The sequence below is a fragment of the Gekko japonicus genome, unplaced genomic scaffold (assembly GCF_001447785.1).
Source record: "Gekko japonicus isolate JY-2015 unplaced genomic scaffold, Gekko_japonicus_V1.1 scaffold4215, whole genome shotgun sequence".
NCBI lineage: Eukaryota > Metazoa > Chordata > Lepidosauria > Squamata > Gekkonidae > Gekko > Gekko japonicus.
In genome coordinates, this window is record NW_015167174.1 from 51,635 (window position 1) to 57,099 (window position 5,465).

Sequence of the window (5,465 nt, forward strand, 5' to 3'; positions counted from 1 at the left end):
AATGCTCCCTCTAAGCTGTGGAGTCTTGTGAGCAAAAATTCTACTTTGTGAGCTACTGGCATTAAAGTTGTGAGTGAGCAATTTGGCTCCTGCATGAATTAGTTTGCTCTGGAGCCCTCCTTCCTGAGCTAAGGCAAAAATGTGTGAGCTGGAGGCTAAAAAAACTGTGAGCTAGCTCACACTAACTCAGCTTAGAGGGAACACTGGTGCAGAGCTTTATCAATCCAGGAAGTTTTTAAAACAAGCTCCACACACAAGGGGAGGAAGGAAGCCGGAGCTGCCAGGGCACAGAAACCACCTGTGTCCGATATAGTCAAACTGCAATTTGTCCCAATGTTACTGGATCCCCTAGTGCTAGCAGAAAAACCAGTTTGTATTCACTGAAAGTTTCTTAGCACTAAGCACCTCAGAGAAGTAATCACAATCCTTCCACTGGTGCTACAGTCCTTACATCCATATCATACATGCTCTCATCTCCACCCCAACAAAAATCCATGTCCTTTATCTCTTCACGCTTTAAAAACGACATCTTTGAAGTATCTCTTTTTAAGCCATGTGCAACCTCTCCCAGACATGAAATTCATTGACAAGAAAACTGTATTTCTGTTTTGATCTACGCAGGGCTCTTTTTGTAGAAAAAGCCCAGCAGGAACTAATTAGCATAATAGGCCACACCCAACAGCAGAAACTCATTAGCATATTAGGCCACACCCCTGACAGCACAGCTCATTAGCCCATTAGGCCGCACCCCCATGTTACCAGAAGTGTGGTTATCCAGCCACACCCACCTTTTGCTTCTTATTCTGTTTACCTTGTTTGTTGTCAAAACCAAGGGCTCTTTTGTAGCAGGAACTCCTTTGCATGTTAGGCCACACACTCCTAATGTAGCCAATCCTAATGAGTTTCTGCTGTTGGGTGTGGCCTATTATGCTAATGAGTTCCTGCTGGGCATGGCCAACTTGGGAGCCAGCCGGAACTCCGTTCCTGTGCGTTCCTGCCCAAAAATAGCCCTGATCCTAAGGAACAGGTACGCGTTACATTTCGCTATCACAGCACTAATGTAAAGAATCAAAAGAGACAAAACAAAGATCATTCATAACAGGTAATAGCGCAGATTGGGACTATGGGAGGAGGGAAGATGGGATCCCTTCAACTCATGCTCATTTATGCTAATGGAAACCCAGCCCGCCGCCCCCATTTTATTAGTTTTTAAAGGAAAACAAAGATGTAGAAAAACAGAGGTCTTTTCGTTTAAGAACACTTTAAATCGCCACAGAGCACGCTTTCAGGTACAAGGTTTTGGTGCTAACATTTAAGGCCCTAAACGGTCTGGGACCAACCTATCTACGGGACCGCTTCTCCTGGTACACGTCCTGAAGAGCATTACACTCTGCAGAGAAGAACCTCCTGGGGTTCCCTGGCCCGAAAGATATCCAGTTGTCCTCAACTAGAGCTAGGGACTTTTCGGCTCTGGCACCAGTTAGGTGGAACCCTCTGTGTAATGACATCCGGACCCTGCGGGACTTAAGACCTTTTACAGTTCTGCAGGGCCTGTAAAACGGAGCTCTTCCACCAGGCCTTCGATTAGGAGCTGCCACTGACGGATGAGCCATTGGAACATACTATGGCCCTTAGTGTTATCACCGTGGGATGCCACTTTCTTCTTGGATCATGTTTAGAAACTGCCACCATCTGTATTGTCTTACTTGCACTTTATGATATTATGGGAGTTTTACTGTATTCATTGTTTTATTGTATTTTATCCCGTGTAAGCCACCTTGAGCCAGTTTGCCCGGCAAGGCGGGATATAAATGGAAAGTAATAAATAAATAAAATAAAGGGCATAAACATAGAATCTGGAGGCAAGGATCTGAGGCCTACTTGACAACGGCAGAGGTGATGGTAAACTTGTTCTTGGTCTTCATCACTATAAGGGAATGGGGGGCTTGTAGGACTGAATACCTCTCCTCGTTCAAGATAGCATGAGGAAATAAAATTAGATATCTGACAAAGGAGCTCAAGGTTTCCTGCCCTCCCAGGAAGAATCTCCGCCCCTTAAAGTCCTGACAGTCCAGGAAGAGCTGTTGTTTTTTTAAGCCCCCCGTAGGGGATTTTTTATTGCATTTCCTATAAACTACAAAAGAACAAGGGAAGGTGTCTACAAACTATGGGTGAAAGTAAAGAAAACTACTAAAAACCCAAGAGATGGAGGTTATACAATGCTTAAACAAATTAGCTTTGACTTTTTTTAACAAACCAAATTTGTAAACGTTGAAAGTGATCTTCAAATCCTTTGCTTATGGTATCCAATCCAGCAAATTTGACTATACAAAGAGTAATACAAAAGCTCAATTATTAAACCGCTTTAGGTCCAGGAAGAGTTTTATCATCTCGTCTGCTGTTTTTGTAAGCTAGGCCTTAGAAGATGATAGAATGAGAGTCTCACAAAGCTAAAACACAAAAGATTGCTAAAAACAACTAGGGGATGTCAAATATAGTTAGTTTGAGATATATGTTCCTGCCTTCACAGCTTTAGCTGCATCTCCAAGCAAACCTGAAAGTCCCAGAAATGGATGGTGTGTTAATTCCCTTGATACCTTCTCTGTCCCCTGGCAAAAGCCCTCATATTGTGCCAAAACACCTGCAGAGCATATTGATGCGTCAATCCTTTCTTCCTTCTACAGCAGAAATTCTTCCATGCTACAGGCAGACCACCTCTGCCACTGTAGAAAGAAATTACACGGTTTTACTTTCTAAAGGCCAGGCTGCTGATGGGTCTTCCTAGTAGGGACCACATCCGGCCTGCTCTGAAAGCACTGCACTGGCTGCCGATAGCGTACCGGATTCGCTTCAAAGTGCTGGTTCTTACCTTTAAAGCCCTATATGGCCAGGGTCCAGCATACCTAAGGGACCACCTTTCCCCATATGTTCCCCTGCGGGCACTACGGTCAGGGACGCAACATCTCCTGACGATGCCAGGCCTCAAGGAGGCCAGGCTGGCTGCTACCAGGGCCAGAGCCTTTTCGGTGGCGGCTCCTACCTGGTGGAACGAGCTCCCGGAGGAGATCCGGGCCCTGCGGGACCTTGCGCAGTTCCGCAGGGCCTGCAAGACGGAGCTCTTCCGCCAGGCGTTTGAGTAGGAGCCGCCACTACTGTACCATCACTATCTGGCCCTGGAAGAGACACGCGAAACTGACGGCACGGAGTGGGTATACCAGCGTTCAGACGTCATCTTTATGGAAGATCATATGGAACATCTAGAGCACTTAATAATAATGTTGTTATACTGTAATAATGATTTTAAATGGTTTTAATGTGTTTTATGTGTTGGCTTATGCCTGACTGTGAGCCGCCCTGAGCCCGCGTTGCGGGGAGGGCGGGCTATAAATTGAATTTATAAATAAATAAATAAAGTAAGCAACCATTCTGCATAGTGACACAACAGACCAGCAAAATTCCACACTTATGCAACTCTTCCCTCTGCCACCATGTACATTTGAAGTAATTGTTCACATCAAGTGGAGAGGGGGGGGTTAGCAGTCACATTTCTGTAGCATGGGATTCCATAATGGAAGCCAAATGATTAGACTGCCTGTGTAGTGACATACAATTCTAAACTGTTCAGCTTACAGGATTCACCACCATACTATCTTAACAGCCTCTGCCATGGACACCAAATGTTGTCCACATACAAATAGCAAGAGGAGACCAATGAAGAGCTGAGTGTACATATTTAGGGACATCTCAAGACAGAATCCACTTGGACTGTCTCACTTTCAACTTGCAGATGGAATGGAATCATTTTGAAGCATTCGCCCAAATAAAAGCTTCTGCAGGTAGCCCATTAAAGGGAAACAATACAACACAGCTCTCTCCTTCATGTTCTAACTTCCTATGTGCATGCTGTGCATATGTGCATGGAGGAGCATTCAAACACAATCTCCCACTCATATCCTGAAGCAACACAGTAACAGAAAGAGTCTATCATATTTCTTTCCCGATTGCGCAGAACTTCGGGCTGATCTACACAAAGCATGCCAAGGAGTTGAGATCAGGGTTCCACATCCCTCAGCGAGCATCTTATCCTGTGACCAGAAATCATGGCGAAGATTAAGCCTCCTCAGGGGAGAGTTTGTAACGCGTGTGAAATTCTCAGTGTAATCCTTATCAGAGTTACACCCATCCAAGTCCCTTGAACTCAATGGGCTTAGAATGGTAGAACTCCGCTTAGCATAGCAGTTAAGTCTTTCATACAGAAATGATTTCTGTTGGACTTTGTGACCTCTGTATAGTACATCTCCTACTGTGCTTGTTATTCTTTGGAGTGCCCATCACCACGTAAGGAAACACAGTTTTGCCCTAGCCCTTTCATCTGTAAATCACTTCTGCATTTTGGTTTGGAGAGTCACAAAATGCCACATCTGATTTTTTTATTTTTAGTTAGGGGAACCCAACATTATTTCTACACCCCCAGGAGTTCATTGTAGATGTAGAGGCAATTCAGGGCTAAATGTACACAGGAAAGCAAGAGAGAAGAGGAGAATGTTTTAAGGGCTCCTTTCTCAAAACACATAAGCTGCTCACCTCTATTGTAGGATCGTATTCATCAACAAAATGGTTCTGGATAAGTTGAATAGTCAAAGCACTTTTCCCAACGCCACCGGCTCCAACCACTACGAGCTTGTATTCCGTCATCTTCTGGCCAACCCCAACTCAGGGTTCCCTCTCAACACAGCCGCCTGAGGGAAGAGAGAAGAATACAAACATAAACTTTGATACACATTTATTCTCCTATTTACTTGCGCCTGCTCCTTGCCACCATAACAGCATCGGGAATATTGATGCAAGAGTATTTGAGACAAAGCAGGAATAACTCCAGCAAAGGCGCTGGGGCAGAAAGAAAAGGTTACTGACATTCAGGTTCATCAAGCAATATAAGACCTAATCAGTTATGCACTGTTTACACGATATAGACCCGAACAGCCCATTGTACATCTCTCCCCCCCACACACACAGAAAAACCTAAAAACATCAAAAGGAATTAAAGTCCTTGCACAAATACGTAAGTTGGGCAGAGTGAAATATGCAGAAAGCAGTGAATGGATATTATTCGTCCAGGTAATTAGTACTTGTTAGTTTACTTTAAACATATTGCCAGCATGGTGTAGTGGACACAATTCTATGCCTCGCTTAATTATAACATGCCACAGCAAGCAACAGCTCAGTAGTAAAGGACACGATTTGCAAGCAATGCTCCCTCTAAGCTGTGGGGTCTTGTGAGCAAAAATACTGCTTTGCGAGCGACTGGCGTTAAAGTTACGAGCAAGTGATTTGGCTGCTGCATCAATTAGTTTGCTCTGGAGCCCTCCTTCCCTGAGCTAAGACAACAATGTGTGAGCCAGAGGCTAAAAAACCGTGAGCTCACTCACACGAACTCAGCTTAGAGGGAACACTGTTTGCAAGCT

At 44.5% G+C, this 5,465-nt stretch overlaps 1 protein-coding gene across 1 annotated transcript in view; it reads right to left on the minus strand.

The window, feature by feature from the left end:
- The window catches only part of HRAS (Harvey rat sarcoma viral oncogene homolog), a 33,931-nt gene extending 29,197 nt beyond the window's left edge, over nt 1–4,734 (minus strand). Inside the window, exon 1 of the mRNA XM_015413124.1 lies at nt 4,585–4,734. Coding sequence (XP_015268610.1) covers nt 4,585–4,695 — 111 coding nt within the window. The 5' untranslated portion in view covers nt 4,696–4,734. The remainder of the gene's footprint in view (nt 1–4,584) is intronic.
- Between the last annotated feature and the right edge of the window lie 731 nt (nt 4,735–5,465).